The sequence below is a fragment of the Ipomoea nil genome, unplaced genomic scaffold (genome assembly GCF_001879475.1).
Source record: "Ipomoea nil cultivar Tokyo-kokei standard unplaced genomic scaffold, Asagao_1.1 scaffold0465, whole genome shotgun sequence".
Taxonomy (NCBI): Eukaryota; Viridiplantae; Streptophyta; class Magnoliopsida; order Solanales; family Convolvulaceae; genus Ipomoea; species Ipomoea nil.
The window spans coordinates 1,394,983-1,413,097 of NW_017616893.1; the positions used below are offsets into that span (position 1 = coordinate 1,394,983).

Genomic DNA, 18,115 nt, shown 5'->3' on the forward strand with positions numbered 1-18,115 from the left:
GAAAACGCGTCATTCCAGTTTAAAATTTTTTTTGATTTTGTCTCGTCGTTAACGGCGTTATTCGTTTGTGCCATTATCAATGTACAGTTATGGGATTATGAATGTACAGTTATGGAATTATGAATGTACAGTTATGGAATTATGAATGTAAGTTATAAAATTATGAACACAGAGCTCTGACATTATGAACTTACACTTATGAACATATAGTGATAAAATTATGAACATAGAGCTCTAAAATTGTGAACATGGAGCTTCGAAAATTATGAATTTACAGTTATTGAATTATGATTGTACAGTTACGGAATTATGAATGTACAGTTATGCAATTATGAATGTACAATTATGGAATTATGAATGTAAGTTATAAAATTATGAACACAGAGCTCTGACATTATGAACTTACAATATGAACATATAGTGATAAAATTATGAACATAAAGCTCTAAAATTGTGAACATAGAGTTTCGAAAATTATGATTTTACAGTTATTGAATTATGAATGTACAGTTACGGAATTATGAATGTACAGTTATGCAATTATGAATGTACAGTTATGCAATTATGAATGTACAGTTATGCAATTATGAACACAGAACTCTGACATTATGAACTTACAATTATGAACATATAGTGATAAAATTATGAACATATACTCCTATAACAAAGTGATCTGAAATTTTTTTTAAAAAAAAAAAAAAGTGGAAGAGAATGGTGCCACTAACGGCACCGTGCTGGACACAGGTCCATAGCATAACGATTGAACACGAGGAGTCAGCTCGACTCAGAAGTCGGCACAAGCGTGAGGTCGGCACGAGTAGGAGGTCGGCCTAAAGTAGTCGTTAGCATTTAAGATACCTATTAAATTACCAATTACCACCCAATTATTCAATCGTTATACCCTACACCACGGCGCGCGTAGCAATGTGCGCCGCGCGCCTCCCAAAACGACGTCGTTTTGGGATGCGCGGTAGGAAGTTGCTGTGATTATGTATATTTGTTCATACAATTATGTATATTTTTTATTATGTACATTTTTTATACAATTATGTACATTTTTTATACAATTATGTACATCCGAATCAGGAAATTTTTGTGTATTATGTTAAGAGTTGATGTGTATTATGTTAAAAGTTTGTGTTTATGTATTATGTTAGATTATGTGTATTATCTTTTAAAAAATAGTATGTATATTTTGTTATACAATTATGTACATTCATGTATACAGTTATGTACATTAATGTATAACATTATATACATTTTTGAACATGATATTTTTTTTAAGAAAAATTAACTGCCAAACACTGGATAGCGAAATTTAAAAATAAAAATAAAAAAAATCTGAAACGATATCGTTTTGCATCTAGACACACAATGCAACGCGCACCGTGGTGTAGGATATAAATTGCCCCCAATTATTACCCTACTCACTCACAAGGCCAAGTGGTAGCTGTCCTCATTACAATCTCATCAGTACCCAATTTAATATCCATAACCCCCAAAGTAAATATCCTAACTACCTCATCCTAATCCCCAACATAATTAATTATCCCATTAAATTACCCAACTTAATACCCATAAATTACCTACCCATAATTCCTACTAAATACCCCCAACGTCTCTAAACTTCTTTAGCTATAAAATGAGAGAAGGAGCAAGAGCAAGGGGACATCTTCATCATCATCATCATGATAAAAAGCACTACTCACTATTCTTTCTCTTCTAAGAAGACATATCACTCATCCTCACATGGAAGCACTCTTCTCACTATTTTCCCAAAGAAGACTCCATTCATCACACATGAAGAAGAATCCATTCAAGGTTAGAAAGAAGATATAGCTTTATTCTTACATTACTACATGTACAAAATAGTTCTACAATATGTACAAAGACACCTACAAAATACATAATAAATTTAGGCTTAAAAATGACCCGTGGTTTTCACCTTCCGATTTCCACATAAAAAATCATCGAGCTCATATTTTTAGCTACTTTGTTTGAAAAGTGAATCCACCAACCACGGTTGTGTTGGATCTCCCTGAGCCCAAAAACCCTAAAACCAACACCCTTAAATCAAAATATAAAAGCATTACAATTCTTTTTATATAAATAATACACACTTTATTTATGAATAAAAGCATTACAATTCTTTTTATATAAATAATACACACTTTATTTATGATTTAGTGTTAAATTTTCTAATATAAGTATTACCATTCATCTCGAGAAGGTCTCCTACACGTTTTTGTTTTTTGTTTGTTTTTTTTGGTTGTAAATGAGGCAAATTTATAGAGACGTGTGCTGGAGGATCACATCCTTCAAAGCAACCCCCACAAATTTTTAGAGACGTGTGCAGAAGGATCACATCCTTCAAAGCAACCCCCCTTCTCAATGATCCGTATCCTTTGGCATGCATTATGCATACATCTCAGATTTGATTATCATCAACTCCAAAAAATAAAATAAAAAATTGTAATTTTGCACTTTATTGTTTCAGCTTGTGCAAATGTAAATGTTTTACCTTCCCTATTCAACAGAGTTCACAATGGGACTACCAACCAGTCAACCACACACTAGGATTATTAATGAAGAAGAGTTGATTATAGGCGACTCCTTTTACTCAAAGCAGCAGCAGGAGGCTTAAAGCTTGCAATACCAGTGATTTCTCTGCCTGTTACTAGGGTGTTGATGTCGTAGGTTCCTTCGTACGTGTAGATTGGCTCCAAGTCGCAAAACGCCTAACAAAGTAGTAAAATTGTTAGGATCAAACGTTTACCCAAAAGCTATAACTAGTAGTGAAGACGCAACTTTTTTTTTTTTTTTTTTTTTTATTTAGACTGCCATCACATTTTCGAGAGCAAAAGCAGGATGCTGAACTTAGCCCTTCACCAGCCTCCCGCCCAACAAAAATTATATTTCTCAAGTACTCGTATACAAGAAACAAAGAAAGAACCCAAAGGTGAATGAAAAAACACATGGATATCGAGAAGTAGGTTTGGTTTGGTTTGGTTTCATCTTACAAACCTTTGCTACTAGAAAGTCAGTCAAGATGCCATTGCCTCCTAGTAATTCCCGGCCAAGTGAAACAGTCTCCCTTGCCTTCAGTGTAATCCAGGACTGAAATCAACAACATATATACACGTATTGATCAGAAGACTACAACGATAGATACACCAAGTTATAACACCACTGTAAATTAGAGGGATAACTTCTTTCTTACTTTCCCCATGCTCGCATGGCCAGGAGTCATTTTACCACTCTCGTACAGCTTGCAAAGCCGCCACCCAACAAGAAGCATTGCTTGAATGTTTGACAGCATCTGGACCAGTTTCTGTTGGTTGATCTGGAAAGCTGCCAGAGGAGCGCCAAACTGCTTCCTCTCTTTCAAGTACCTTTCGGTTTCACAATAATCACAAATATCAATTTTATATTCTAAGCGGGGAATGCAAGCAAACCAGTTGGTACATACCTGTGGCAAACATCATAAACACCCATCGAAATGCCAATAGGTTGCCAGGCCACCATAACACGTGAAACAGCAAGAACCTGTTTCCAATTAAAAGCCAATTCAATAAGTGATCAGTAGATGTAAGTCCACAACCGGTTAGCAAGTTGATGAAATGTAACCAATAAGCTAGAGGGGAAAATCAAGTCTCAAGGAAAATAGTTTGCTTTTAATTTTTAGACACTACACCGGAGAATACCAAAAGGCCGGCAATGCAGCAAAGGGTGGTTTTGCATGGAGGGAGTTTAGTTTGACTGAGAGAGAGTCAAATGGTCACACCTTACTCGTATCCTGGAAAGAATTAACGCCAGGTAACCTGTCCTCATCTGGTACAAAAACTTTGTTAAGGAGAATATCTCCATTCTGAACTATCCTCAGGCCAATTTTATTTTCCATTTTTGTAGCTTGCAATCCTGGTACGTTCTTCTTTACTATGAATCTGCAATAGAGGTACACGTCACAAAGATATATTTAGGAGGATAGACCTATGAGCAATTTGAAGTGTATAGTGCTTATAACCAGTTGCACATAATTCGGAAACTAAAACCTTGAAGGCACTTGCAAACAACTTCATATAAATATCTATAAAGAGAATGAATTAGCAAATTTCTTAAACTTGAAGCTAATAATGCAAGAATTCGAAGAACAGAAATACAGGAGAGTAAAAAACCAATTCATTCATGATGAATTAGAACATGAAAAGTTTCCCTTACAATTGATTCAATATGAACACTCTAATAACTAATAAGTGAATCGAACACAATGTACTTTCTCCATACCCATTTATCTGGTTTGTACTGGCATTTCTAGCAAAAATGACAAGTATATCTGCAAAAGTACTGTTTCCAATCCACCGTTTTTGGCCTTCAATGATCCAACCTCCTTCAACCTTGTCATTTGAAAACATAACACAAAGTTTTAATAGAATAAACTTCAGCACTACATTTCACTTACAATGAAGTGGAAATGCAATCAATAATATATATTATTTCAAGTGGTTGGGGAAATAAAATTGTAAAGCTCATAAATATACCTTTGTTGCAATTGTTTTCAATGAACTTGCATCACTCCCATACTCCGGTTCTGTAAGACCCTAAAAAGCAGAAGTACTTTGGATAATTCAAAACAAAACAAATATAAAAAAAAAAAAAAAAAAACCAAAAATGTAGTGAAAATCAGATTCAAGTATTTCTGCATGAACCTAGACAGCAAAGAATAGGATTTGCTCACCCAACAACCAATAGTGTCAAGCTTGGCCAATGATGGTAAATACTTTTGCTTTTGTATCTCTGACCCACAAAGTCCTATTATTGATAGTCCAAGCAATCATTAGAACTTCCTTGTCATTCTGCTTATGGTATCGTAGCATTATCAGATCTAACTCCACTCACCAATGGTTAGCATAGCTAATGAAGAATGAACCAGAATGAAAGTTGAGCAGCTGGCATCAACTCTAGAAACTTCTGCCGTAGCAATGGCACTTGCAGTCACAGAGAGTCCAGGACAGCCATACCCCTGAAGCCAGAATTAGTAAGACCCCACAACAATCCACCTCAAAGTGTAGAAAGGTAATATTAGAAATTTAAGTAGAATCACCTTGATGGTGCCACCAGCAACTCCTAAAGCACCAAGTTTTGGAATCACTTCAAATGGAAACTCAGCCTTTTCCCAATACTGGAACACAAATCAACAGGGTCAAGCTTAGTATCGAATTACTTGTTATTAGGAATATGCCTACAAGTTCAAATGTCCTTGGAAATAAATCACACTTCTAATAATTATGAAGAACAACCTTTGCCATTAAAGGTGCTACATCTCTTTCCATGCATTCTCTCACTCTCATTCTGACACTTTGCTCAGCGGGAGTGAGTAGATCATCAAACTGATAATAGTCAGATGCTGTAGAACATATCAAGAACATCTTAGCACAAGAGATTCTAACGTCACCAACAGATGGACGCTACATAAAGCAAAGTCAATCGAATAATGTTTTCATTCAAATCATGAGAGAAATTAAGGAACAGAAGGTCAAATGGTTGTAGCAGCGGAAACACTTAAATCAATAAGAGGATGAAATATGCATGCACTTGATCTTACAGACATATCAGGAGAATCAATTTTGGTATAAAAGAGTCAAGCATGAAACTTACTGCACGGAGGAAACTTTGAAGCTGGAGTTGCTTGGGGAAATGCAACAGAAACATCCAAAGCAGGTAAATCAAAATACGAGCTTTTTGCATCCTTGTGCTTTTGCTCTGTACCACATTTGATGTAAGAAGTCAATTGAAAAAGAAAAAAATTAGGAAGAAACAAACAAAGATATGAGCTTTTTTGCACTTTTATAACCAAAGATGAAATATTATATATATAGGAAACCATTTATGTACAAAAACGATGGAAAATCATAAGCACAAAGGAGTCATTGTTGTGTGTGGAGAATAAGTTTCAAAATACAGAATCTCCAAGTGATTTAAGTATGCCACCAAACTCGTTCCATTTTTCAAAAGTTGGTTCTTCTGCTTCTACACACACAGACACACAGACACACACACACACACACACACTCTCTCTCTCTCTCTCTCTCTCTCGATCGAGATTTTGCAGATTGATTAAAAAAAACATCTTAACCGCCCATAATACAATCGATTTCGAATGAAGAAACATCCAAATCCAATAAGCTAAAATAAGGTTATCACAAATTTGACAATACAAAATTAGATCATTAAGAAGCTCTATTAATTCGTAAACAACCATTCAGTAAAATACCTAAAAAAAAAGAAACGAACCTTGGGTTTCAGATGAAGGAACTTTCATGGTGATCTGTGAAGCAGAATGCAGAGAAAGACGCCGGACAAGGAGAAGAAAGAAGAATGCTAACGGAACTGTTTGCTTGTGAGATGTTCCAAAGAGAGCAGCAATAAAGATGAGATATAGATTAATTATATTGACACGTCAATTACATACGGGTGACGTTAGTTCTTATTTTATTTTATTTCTCATAAAATAATGATTTTTCATGTTTAATCTTAAATTTTTAAATTAATCACTCGTGATTTTCAATTTTTAAATTGTTGTCATCTGTGGTTCAAATTTATCATTTATGATCCTTTAACTTTTAAAATTTAACCTGTCATAATCTTCTAGAAAGATTATTTGTGATTAAAATTTGATAATTAAGATATCTTTCGTAACTTAGATCATAATAATAATAATTTAAAAGTTGAAAGATCATAATAATAAATTTAAAAAATTAGTACTTAATGTAACAAAATCACTATATTCAAATACTATACTCAAATACCCAAATAGTATTAATTCTTAAAATATCTATACAAAGATATTCATGGCAATATATATTGTGTGAAGACAGAAGAGGCAATAATGTCAGAAAAGGTAATCTTATTTTAATATTTAGGATAATGCTACATGTCACTTCACCGAAACGTTTTTAATACGGAGTAGAACTTTTAGTTTGGGTGGGTTCTAGTCCAATTCAATTATTTTTATTTTTTAAAAAAGAAAATAACTAATTCATTAAATCATAATGCAAAACATTTTTACAAGAAAGTTCAATAAAATGATAAGACATTTCTCACAATCTGACATATAAATAACTTTTTCAACTATGTTAAAAATTTTGAATCGTAGACTGTTTCACAAATTGGAATCTAGGTTCCTTGAAAAAACTTACAATATGTTTGGTTCACAGAATGAATTTTGAAGGAATAAGAAATATTATTCTATAAGGAATGAAATAGGTAAGTAATAGAAAATGAATTGTATTATATTGTTTGGTTCACTGAAAAAATAGACTATAGAAATTATATTTCAGTATTTGATTAGTTAAATGAATAGAAATAAAATAAGTTTTTAAAAGACATAAATACTCTTATACAAAATAGTATAATATATATATATATATATATATATATATATATTGATTCCAGCGAGAATAGGTCTTCCCGTGCAGTCAGTGCGACATACATCATTAGGTATGCATAAATGCACCATACAGTGTCCGAGAATACACCAGAATGAAATGCCAAAAAATGCACCACAAAAAAAAAAAAAAATACACCACACATAATGGTGTATTTTCGAACACCGTGTGGTGCATTTGTGCATACCTAATGGTGTATGCCGCACTGACCGCACGGGAAAACATGTTCTCACAGGAATATATATATAGTGAAAGGTTCCAGTGCGGTTGTGCGGTTGATTAATGTGCGTGAGCTTTGTACTTAATGTGCGTGAGTCTTGTTTTTAATGTGCCTGAACTTTGTACTTAATGTGCATGAGTGTGTAATGTTAATGTGCGTGGGTTTTGTACTTAATGTGCTGAGTCTTGTGTTTAATGTGCCTTAGATTTGTACTTAATGTGCGTGAGTGTGTAATGTTAATGTGCTCCTGTTGCTCCTGTACATATACGTCTTCGTCTTCGTCTTCGCTTCCTCTCTTTTCCCTTAATCCTCTCTTCATCTCTCGCTGTTCTTCTTCATATACGTCTTCGTCTTCTCTTCCTATTCCCTTAATCCTCTCTTCCCCTCTCTATGTTCTTCATCATATACGTCTTCGTCTTCTCTTCCTATTCCCTTAATCCTTTCTTCCCCTCTCTGTTCTTCATCATATACGTCTTCGTCTTCGTTTGACTTTTGTGTTTAAAGTGTGTGAGTTTGTGGTCTGAATGTATTTTGTTTATAGCTTCCCGTGCGATTGTGTTAAAAGTCACGCATATTAAGCACAAACCTCTCGCATATTAAGCACAATACTCAGGCACATTAAGTACAAAACTCACGCATATTAACATTACACACTCACGCACATTAAGTACAAATCTCAGGCACATTAAGTACAAAACTCACGCACATTAACATTACACACTCATGCACATTAAGTACAAATCTCAGGCACATTAAGCACAAGAGTCACACACATTAATCAACCGCACAACCGCACGGGAAGCCACAAATGCACCTGATCCCTTCAAATATATATATATATATATATATATATATATATATATATATATATAAAAGCATGTGCGTAAATAGTATTTTTGGTATTGTAATGCAAATGTTATTCCCAAAAACATGGAAATAACTTTTGTAAGTGTGTGTGAGTGAGAGAGTGAGATATAGAATAACAACAACAACAACAACAACAACAACAACAACAACAATAATAATAATAATAATAATAATAATAATAATTGTTAACTCAAAGTATTTTGTCAAAGTTATATGCAAACAGAATTCCAGTTCGGTCGGCGCGATAGTACCCTCGGTACGTGTTGCCGACCTTTCACCATAATTATTGCGACTAAGTTGTTTTCGAAGGTCTCCCACAGAGGCACGACTCCCAGTCGGTCGATCTCCTGCACTCACAATGACAGCGATGTGCCCATTAGTCGCGGGGCGCGGCAGCGACATGGCCAGCGTTCCCTGAACTCTTACTGCGTCTAGTTCATGTCATTATCAAAGTTTAGAGACATAACCTTTCGTATCGTTCCCCACAAATGGCGCCACTATTGGTTTTATTGCTTAGGGATAGCCAGCGACAATCCAACACTGCTGTAAAATGCTAAATGAAAGAGAGAATATATGAGAGAAAAATTGGAGCAGTGAAACGTTAAGTACATTGAAAGTCGAATCCCCTACAGTGTGACCCCGGGGGTATTTATACTAAGAATATGGCATTGAATGAAGGCAAGAAAAGAGAAATTAACTAAAATGAACTTAGGCAAGCTCCTAAAAATGTTGGAGTATCTTCTTAATGTGAGAAAAGTAAGTTACTTAGCGCACAAGGAAAGAATCTCCGCTGAATCTGCCTTTAACCGCATCTGAATTGCGCACTCGGTCGGGGACGCGCCGATTGTATAGCCTGGTCGCCCAACCGAGCCAACTAGTGAACTGCCTGAGTGCTCCGTGATCGTCAGACAAATAGGGGTCTCTTTCTCTTAACTGCTAAATGTCTTAGGTATCTCTACCCGACTGCCTACGTCGTGCTTGGCTGAGTGTCCGATTAGGTGGTGGTAGGGAATACCCCGATCGATATGCCACGTGTTTTCTTGTTGTTTATGCAGGTTTAAAGGTCCGATATTCCTGAAGGAAGCCGGTCGGGCCCGACTGGTATATCTCCCGACCGATATCTTCGACACCCGATTAATGGCCCTTGAACGAGAGATCCGAGAAGAAGCACGTTGCAACGTCACATGTTGCCAAGCAGGGCTCGCTGGGAGAAGACACGTGGGTTACATGCCGGCCGGCCGGAATTGTGTCTCCGGCCTAGCGGCTATAAATACCCGCGCCGGCTACAGTGTGAGAGACTTTTGAGACGATCGATAGGCTATTTACAGAGCTGCCCGACCGCAGTCAGTCGGCCCTCGGAATAGTCATGTAGATTGTATTAGGTCCTTTGCTGATTAATAAAAGTCTTTATTTGCTTTGATTTGATCTTCTTTAGTATCTTGACCGCCTTACGTGGAATTTATACTATCAGGTGGTATCTATCATTAATAATAATAATAATGATTATGATATTATTATTAACTAGTATTTGTCCGGTGCGATGCACAAAAAATATGTTATAAAAATATACCCTATATAAGGTTTATTCATATATAAAATTTTTGTTATTTAATTATTATCACCCGCGCGATGTACGGGGAAAAAATTATGTTATTATAAATATTAATAAAAAAAATAGAAAAAATAAAAATATTTTAAATTGTTTAATATAATAATATTTTTGAGTTTCCATAGGTCAAGTATTTATTATTTTTATAGAATACAAAATTACAATTAAAATTAAAATTAAAATTTGGTATGGTTAATATAATTTCTAATTATGTACATATTCAAATAAACTTATAGAGAGAATTTACATAATTACATTGATTTATTCTTAATTGTATTTCATCTGTATTATAATTTTCACAATACGAATAATAACTAAGATAATTACATTTAGAAAGTAAATTTCAAATTTTGTATGAGTAAATTTAAACTCTAATTGAACACATTTTTTTATATGATTATATAATATATTCTTTATGCACATGTCATTCCATAAACCCAAATGTCATTCTATAAGTCCAAGTCCACTTTTTGTGGAGATAATTCAAATGTATTTTTTTTCTTTTAAAAGTCCTAAGTTTAGAAATCCAGAAAAACATTAAAGACCCATACGATATAGACATTTATATATATATTTAAAATTTTATTTATGGCTCAAATGATTTTCTTTTTTATTCTGAAGTCCAATAATTGACCCACGACCCGCAACATTTGCTTTCTTCATCCCTTCTCGCTTCTGCCATTTCTTTGAAGCATTTGAGAGGGAGAAAAATTATATGTAGAGGCTTGCATTAATTGCACTGTTTTAGATATCGAATAGGCTTTCATCGAAAATTTAATTAATATTGTAATCCCAAGAAGAACCATATATAACAAAAGCATATCAAATAAACTTTCATTGTAAAGCCAGAGATTTAATTGATATTGCATCGTTTCATATTTCTATTAATCGGGAATCGGAATCCTTAATCCTAATATCATAACATTTAATAACTCTATTAGTTCAATAAATGTAATCCTTTGTTATGGGTGAGAAAAAAATAGCTATTTTATTTTTCAAATGTTGTGTTTTTTTTTTTTTTAATAGTAAAGGATGTTGTGGCTATTTTATATTTATAGCTAGTAATAATAATAATGTTGGTAATTAATTGTAACATTAATCTTAACTATATGGTTTGGGAAGTAACATTAATTGTAACATTAATTACTTCCCAACCATATAGCTTTATTATAGTTTAGATTAGATGTGTGTGTGTGTGTAAAATTAAGTTCCAGTGCGGGTAAGTGTCTCCCGTGCGGTTGTGCGGGTGATTAATGTGCGTGAGTTTTGTACTTAATGAGTGTGACTCTTGTGCTTAAGGTGCGTAAGATTTGTGCTTAATGTGTGTGAGTGTGTAATGCTTAATGTGCGTGAGTCTTGTGCCTAAGGTGCATGAGTTTTGTGCTTAATGTGCGTGAGTGTGTACTTAATGTGAGTTGTTGTTGAAACTTTAAAGTGCATGAGTTTTGTGCTGATGTGCGTGAGTTTTGTGCTTAAGGTGCGTGAGTCTTGTGCTTAAGGTGCGTGAGTTTTGTACTTAATGTGCGTGAGTGTGTACTTAATGTGAGTTGTTGTTAAAACTTAAGATGCGTGTGCTTTTGTGCTTAAGGTGCGTGAGGGTTGTGCTTAAGATGCGTGAATTTTGTGCTTAAGGTGTGTGAGTTTGTGTTCTAATGTATTTTGTTTGTGTGTTTAATGTGCGTGTGTTGTCTACTTAAAGTGCGCCGGTGTAATGCTTAAAGTAAAACATTTCTATAAATTTAATATTTATATTTTAAGAAATAACTAACATATAATATGTATATATTATTATTATTAGAAAATAATAAAATATATGGTGGATGCATGTGCATGGTTGCAATAGTAGAAAAGATAATGAAAGTTATAACGGTAGGGGTATGTTTGTCCAAAATATTGTATAGTACAACGTTTATAGCATAATGTATCATAAAACTTAACGGAAAAAACGTCATAAATGAAAGGTATAACCTTCATCCACACTTATTATGTTTTTAGAAAATATTGTATAGTAAAACGTTTATAGCATAATGTATCATAAAACTTAACGGAATAAACGGACATAAATGAAGGGTAAAACCTTCATCAATATATATATATATATATATATATATATATATATATATATATATATATATTGGATCATATGAGAACAAGTGCATAGGAGAAAACAAAGAACTAATCACACCCTTACATTTGAAAAAATTGAATGCACCAGATCAAATTTAAAAAAAAAAAAAAAAAACGCATTGACAGTTTCATAATTATCACCAACTTTACTATGCAAACGTGAACACTAAAATCTCCTATTTAGTATTAACGTTTTGAACATTTAGTGTTAACATTTTACATATTTAGTATTAAAAGTTTGCACTTGCAAAAATGCGAAAGTACAATTACACAATTGATAATAGACCAGATCTGACCATTGATCTAGCTTTTAATGGACCATATTTGTCCACACAGACTCGTGGAAAATGATGGACTCATTTGATCATGAGTATATATATAGTTATATTATTGTAATTTGTTAGAATTTTTTGAATTATTGTTTAATTGTTTAATGTTGTTTAATTTTTAAAAATTAATGTAAATTTTTATTAATTATTTGATATATTTTTGAATTATTGTTGCTTTTTGTGAGTTTTGTAAATTTTGTTGATTACATTGATTTTTTTCAAGTTCTTTTTTTTTTTTTGGAATTATTTTGTGAAATTTTAACTCGGCAAAAGTGGAGTCTAGTCTCAAATGGGATGGGTGTAGGTCAGACCATGTCTAGTCTCGAGACGTATGCTAAGAACCGAGTCAGAAATAATGTGCAATTGGGTTTTGTGATCAAAGGATGTGACAGGTGTTGGCCAGGCATATTGTGCAACTGGCTCTATGATCAAAGGTTGTGGTAAGTGTTGAGATGAGGATTGCTGGTAAGTGTACATTTTCCTTTTAACTATATAATTCTTAGTTAGACTCAATGTTAAATCGTTTTTTTATTTGATTTCAGGTTCAAAAGGATAATCATGTTAATTATAGTTAGGCCATGGCAAGGTGTTGGCACGATGCAGCATAACTTCTTTCATACTAGATGGCAATTGGGGGAGACCGGAGAGTTCAAAAGAAACCACCATGGTGACTGAATTGAGGGCTTCCAGAAAATTTTAGGTGAGTGCAGTGTGTATTAGGACTCTTATACTAGTAGTTCGTTAGGACTCTTTATCTACTCTCTATATCATTGTTGGTACAAACTCAGTTACGATTGATATTCAATAATCAAATCCTCATCTGGTATCAGTATCCAGGTTTATTCCATGGCAGCCTTGGGAGATGATAATAACGGTTCTGTTCGCGATTCTTCCGAACGGACTGTGTCCGAGGTTGCTCCCGTTCATCCCCACCCGGCTCCGAGCCTCTCTTCGGCGCATCATTTTGTCTCTCTTAAGCTTACCGTTCATAACTACCTTTTTTGGAGGACTCAAATGCTTCCGTTCTTGGAGGGGCAGGGTCTCCTTGGTTTTGTTGACGGTACGCATGCTTGTCCGACCGGAGCAGCGCTGGTGGAGTCCACGGCGGACAGCAGCGCTGTAGCGGCGTCCGGTTCGGCGTCTTCGACTTCGGAGCAGTGGCGCAGGCAAGACAAAGCCATCTTGTCTCTTTTGATTTCATCGCTGTCCGATGAGATGATGCATATGGCGGTTGGTCGGTCAACTTTGCGTGCGTTGTGGCTGGCTATTGAGCAGGAACTCGGGTCGGCAACGCGGTCTCGTGCCCTGCGGCTCCTTGGCGAGTTGCAAGCGCTATCTCAGGGGGAGTCTTCTGTCTCGGACTATCTCGGCCGAGCACGGATGCTTGTAGAAGACTTGGCGCTTGCCGGACGTCCGATCACGCTTGATGATCAGAACATCTATGTTTTTCGCGGGTTGCGGCCGGAGCTTCGTCCACTCGTTGCACCTTTGACGCGTGGCTCTCCGGTGACGTTGTCCGAGCTTTCGGACTACCTTACCTCTCAGGAGTGGATCTATGCGGCTGGCGGTGGTGGAGTTGGATCGCCGGCGGTTATGGCAGTGAACCGCGGCCGTGGTGGCGGTCGCATGCATGGCGGGCAGAATCGTGGTGGTTCGGGCAGTAGTGGCTCGGGCAGTGGTGGCTCGGGCGGTGGAGGCTCGGGTCGCGGTGGCTCGGGTGGTATCCGAGGTCGAGGAGGCCGAGGCCGAGGCCGGGGCCGGGTCCGGTCCGATGTGTGTTGTCAGATTTGTGATAAACAGGGACATTCTGCGTTGAATTGCTATCGCATGTATTCTGAGTCGCCCGGTCCTCAGGTTCACATGGCTTATTCCGGAGATGTGGGTGGCTCTGTTGATTCTCATCAGTGGTTCCCTGACACGGGTGCCACGAATCATGCGACTCCTGACTCCTCGGTGTTAACTTCCGCTGCTGGCTATGATGGTTCTGACATTCTACGGGTTGGCAATGGTACAGGTATGACTATACTTAGTGTTGGTTCTGCTTCGATAGCCTCTTCTAATAAGCTTTTTCGTTTAAATGATGTCTTGCATGTCCCTGGCTTGTCGTCATCTTTACTTTTTGTCCAGCGTTTTGCTAGGGATAATCGTGTCTTTTTTGAGTTTCATTCTGAGTATTTTCTTGTGAAGGATCTCTTGACCAAGGAGGTGCTTTTTAAGGGGGGCGCGTCGGGCGGTTTATATACTTGGCCTGTTTCCTGTCGTAGTCCGTCTGCTAATGTTGCTGCGCGTGTGTCGTCTTCTACTTGGCACCAGCGGCTTGGTCATCCACACACACGAGTTTTGCGTCAAATTTTACAGTTGTCTGGTGTTAGTCAATTTAATTCTAGTGAATTGTCAAATGTTTGTTCGTCTTGTCAATTAGGGAAATCTTCCCGTTTTCCATTACCTCGTGTTGCTACTTCGAGTACTCGTGTGTTAGAACTAGTTTATACTGATATTTGGGGCCCCTGCGCCAATAACATCTGTTAATGGTTTTCGTTACTTCGTTTTATTTGTGGATGACTTTACGCGTTTTGTTTGGTTTTATCCTATGCGTGCAAAAACCAATATCTATGCTATCTTTGAACGTTTTCGATCTCTTGTTGAGCGTTCATTCTCACATAAAATAATTGCCATTCAGTCTGATTTAGGGGGAGAGTACAAAAAGCTCCACTCTACGTTTGTGTCTCTTGGTATCCGTCACAGGCAGTCCTGTGCGTATACGCATGAGCAGAATGGTCGGGTAGAACGTCGCCATAGGCATATAGTTGAAACTGGGTTGGCCTTAATGGCTCAGGCTTCTGTTCCCTCTCGTTATTGGGATTTTGCGTTTGAAACGGCAGTCTACTTGATTAATAAGATGCCTACTCGGGTTTTGGATAATGAGTCTCCTCATTATCGTTTACATCGTTCTCCTCCATCTTACTCTTTTTTGCGTCTTTTTGGTTGTCTTTGTTTTCCTCTGCTGCGTCCATATAATCGTAATAAACTGCAGTATCGTTCGTCCCCGTGTGTTTTCTTGGGTTATCCTGACTCTTTCCGTGGTTATCGTTGTTTAGATACTGTCACTAATAAAGTGTTTATCTGTCGCCATGTGCGATTCGATGAGGCTGTTTTTCCATTTGCTAGTGGTGTTTCTACGCAGGTTGTTGCCAAGCCCCGGGCTGTCCCGTGAGGTGTTGCTCCCGTTGTTTCTATTCCTGCGCCAGTTCTGCCTGCTAGGGAGGCGCAGGCGGTTTCTACCCTCGTGGTCCCGGACTCGGATTCTAGTGAGCGGACAGTATCTGACTGTGGGCAGGTCGCTCGTCGTGGTCGGGCGCGTCGGGGTCGTGGTGCTAAGGTTGTTGGGCCGCGATCTTATGTGATGGGCACACGGAGTATGGGTCCTAAAGATCATGTTGCTTTATTAACTGCTGCTGATGAACTTGAGCCCACGTGTTATTCGCAGGCTGTGTGGCATCCTGAGTGGCGTGATGCCATGGATGTGGAGTTTAATGCTTTGCTACAGAACCATACGTGGCGTCTTGTTCCTTACACTCCGGGTATGAATGTTGTGGGGTGTAAGTGGGTGTTTCGGGTCAAGCGAAATGCTGATGGATCTGTTGAACGGCACAAGGCCCGGCTGGTGGCTAAGGGTTTTAATCAGGTTGCAGGGAAGGACTTTTTCGAGAACTTCAGTCCGGTTGTTAAGCCTACCACGGTTCGGCTTTTACTTTCCTTAGCTTATTCCCGCGGTTGGTCCATCCGGCAGTTGGATGTTCACAATGCGTTTCTGAATGGTTCCCTTGCTGAGACTGTGTATATGCGTCAGCCGCCTGGCTATGAGGACAAATCGAAACCTGATTATGTGTGCTTCCTGCAACGCTCTATCTATGGCTTGAAGCAGGCCCCTCGTGCTTGGTTCACTCGGTTACACGACTTTCTTTGTTCTGTTGGCTTTGTTCCTTCTAAGACTGATGTGTCATTGTTTATTTATTCTGATGGTGATGTGCAGTTGTATTTTTTGGTATATTCGATGACATTCTGGTCATGGGCTCGGATCCACAGCGGGTCTCAGGTATTGTGGCCAAGCTGGCTGCGAAGTTCAAGATTCGGGATATGGGGGCTCCGTCGTTTTTTCTTGGCATTGAGACCGTGCCACTCTCAGATGGCGTTCTGCTCTCCCAGAGGCGTTATATTCAGGATATTCTTAAGCGTGCCGGCATGGTGGATTGCAAGCCGGTCTCGACCCCGGTTTCAGTTGTTCGGTCTGATAATGTTGACACCACTCCTTATGCCGATCCCACTCACTATCGCAGTATCGCGGGTGCACTGCAGTACTTGACTGTGACTCGCCCTGATTTATCTTATGCAGTTAATAGGCTCTGTCAGCACATGCAGTCTCCTACCACGGCTGATTGGAGTCTGATGAAGCGGTTGTTACGGTATGTTAAGGGCACTCTTGGTCTTGGTCTCTGTATTTGCAGGTTTCTGTATTCTGCTGTTCATGCTTTTTCTGACTCGGATTGGGCTGGCAACCCGGACTATAGGAAGTCTACCAGTGGTTTTGCAGTCTATGTATGCAGCAATCTGGTTTCCTGGTCGTGTAGGAAGCAGCGCACGGTGGCGCGTTCTTCTACTGAAGCTGAATACAAGGCCTTAGCTGATGTCTCGGCTGAGGTTACGTGGCTCGTTTCACTGCTTAAAGAGATTGGTTTTCCGCCGGTTTCTGCGCCAACTCTGTGGTGTGACAACTTGGGTGCCACCTATCTGTGTTTGAACCCGGTGTTCCATGCCCGAACGAAGCATGTGGAGATTGATTATCACTTCGTTCGTGACAAGGTTGCCAAGAAGGAGATTCAGGTCCACTTTATTTCTACGAAGGATCACTGGCAGACGTTTTCACCAAGGTTCTTCCGTCTACTCGGTTTTCTTTCCTACGAGACAAACTCAATGTTGCAGCTGCCCCGTCTTGAGTTTGAGGGGGAGTATTAGGACTCTTATACCAGTAGTTCATTAGGACTCTTTATCTACTCTCTATATCATTGTTTGTACAGACTCAGTTACGATTGATATTCAATAATCAAATCCTCATCGTGTGGACATGGCTGAAGCCTGGGTTATCCTGCATGGTCTCACAGAGCAACTTGGCCAACTTGGTTCATTGGATAAATGATCTTGATTTCTTATAGGAGGGTGGTGGACCTTTATTTAATTTGATTCTCGAGTGCAAGCACTGAATGGTAAAAAACTGGACAGTCAAATACTGCTCTTCTTTGTGAACAAAACCAAGTCGCTGATTGGCTTGCCAGAAATTGCAGGCATTGGATGGGATATGTTCTTGCTTTCATCCTGCCCGTCAGGAGAGATTGCCGAGCGTGTCGTTGCGGACAAGTTGGCTGTGCTTCGTCTCCGCAGAGACTAGCGTTTCCTGAAAACTAGATGGCAATACAGCTTAAACAGAAATTTGAAACATTGGCATAAAGCAAATTGCTAAATC

General features: G+C 37.9%; 1 protein-coding gene across 2 annotated transcripts; it reads right to left on the minus strand.

The window, feature by feature from the left end:
- Positions 1-2,454: 2,454 nt before the first annotated feature.
- On the minus strand, positions 2,455-6,418 carry LOC109173202 (acyl-coenzyme A oxidase 4, peroxisomal-like). Of its 2 annotated transcripts, XM_019322497.1 has the most exons (13): positions 6,292-6,418; positions 5,656-5,760; positions 5,298-5,404; positions 5,102-5,179; positions 4,897-5,020; positions 4,736-4,809; positions 4,539-4,598; positions 4,285-4,394; positions 3,785-3,944; positions 3,470-3,546; positions 3,221-3,392; positions 3,025-3,117; positions 2,455-2,738 (listed from the first exon to the last, which is right to left on the minus strand). In XM_019322497.1, exons 1-13 carry the CDS (start codon positions 6,317-6,319, stop codon positions 2,601-2,603), a joined length of 1,326 nt encoding a protein of 441 aa, XP_019178042.1. In that variant the 5' UTR covers positions 6,320-6,418; the 3' UTR covers positions 2,455-2,600. The 2 variants fall into 2 exon arrangements, with proteins under 2 accessions (XP_019178042.1, XP_019178043.1); XM_019322498.1 differs by lacking the exon at positions 5,298-5,404 and having other exon boundaries at positions 6,292-6,416.
- Positions 6,419-18,115: the final 11,697 nt, after the last annotated feature.

Excerpts from the sequence above, each read along its gene's own strand:
- LOC109173202 (XM_019322497.1), bottom strand. The coding sequence starts at position 6,319 with ATGAAAGTTCCTTCATCTGAAACCCAAG. Across the intron at positions 4,810-4,896 it reads ATTAGCTATGCTAACCATTG|GACTTTGTGGGTCAGAGATA; the intron begins GTGAGTGGAGTT and ends TATCAATAATAG. Across the intron at positions 4,599-4,735 it reads TTGACACTATTGGTTGTTGG|GGTCTTACAGAACCGGAGTA; the intron begins GTGAGCAAATCC and ends TCTGCTTTTTAG.